Raw genomic sequence first — 626 nt, forward strand, 5'->3', positions numbered from 1 at the left:
CCACGTACACTGGGCGCGGAGGTCTCGCGGGCTCCTCCTCACCCTTCCACAGCTTCGTGAGTCCGGAGAACCACTTGCCAATGGTTCGCTTGGTCCTCTTCGCCTCCGCCGGCTGGGAAGCCGCGAGGGCCAGCGCCACCAACACCTGCAACGGAAGGGAAAGCGGGCTGGTCAGGAGGGGATACATGAGCGAATATTGAAGTAGTAATTAGAGGGAAAGGGAAAAGGGGATATCTGAAGGATCCGTGAAGGAGGAGGATTCGCAAGGGAGGGGAAAACGGGCTAGTGAGAAGGGGATAACTGTACGAGCAGTGAAGGAGTAGGACTCGCACGAAATGGGAAAAATGGGGGCTGGTACGAAGGAGATTCGCAGAGAAAGGGATAGGTGGTTAATGAAAAAAGGGACGTGTGGATTGGGAGTGAAGAAAGGGGGGAGAAAAACTGACGGTGAGAAATGGAGCCTTAATAGATGAAAGAGAAAGAGAGACATACTGCAAGTCATTGAGGGATGCTGTCAGTGAAAAGATTCAAGAATTTCACATTCTCAGTTCGATAACCACCTATGTTTTTTATACATAAAAAAATCATACCGTAGTAATTACATATACTCTAGTATCGAAAACTAT

General features: G+C 49.2%; 1 protein-coding gene across 1 annotated transcript in view; it reads right to left on the reverse strand.

The window, feature by feature from the left end:
* LOC119590591 (spidroin-2-like) overlaps positions 1 to 626 on the reverse strand; it is a gene marked incomplete at its 5' end in the record, with an annotated part of 25,483 nt that overhangs the window by 2,945 nt on the left and 21,912 nt on the right. Inside the window, 1 exon segment of the mRNA XM_037939267.1 lies at positions 1 to 145. Coding sequence (XP_037795195.1) covers positions 1 to 145 — 145 coding nt within the window.

The sequence above is a fragment of the Penaeus monodon genome, chromosome 27 (genome assembly GCF_015228065.2).
Source record: "Penaeus monodon isolate SGIC_2016 chromosome 27, NSTDA_Pmon_1, whole genome shotgun sequence".
Taxonomy (NCBI): Eukaryota; Metazoa; Arthropoda; class Malacostraca; order Decapoda; family Penaeidae; genus Penaeus; species Penaeus monodon.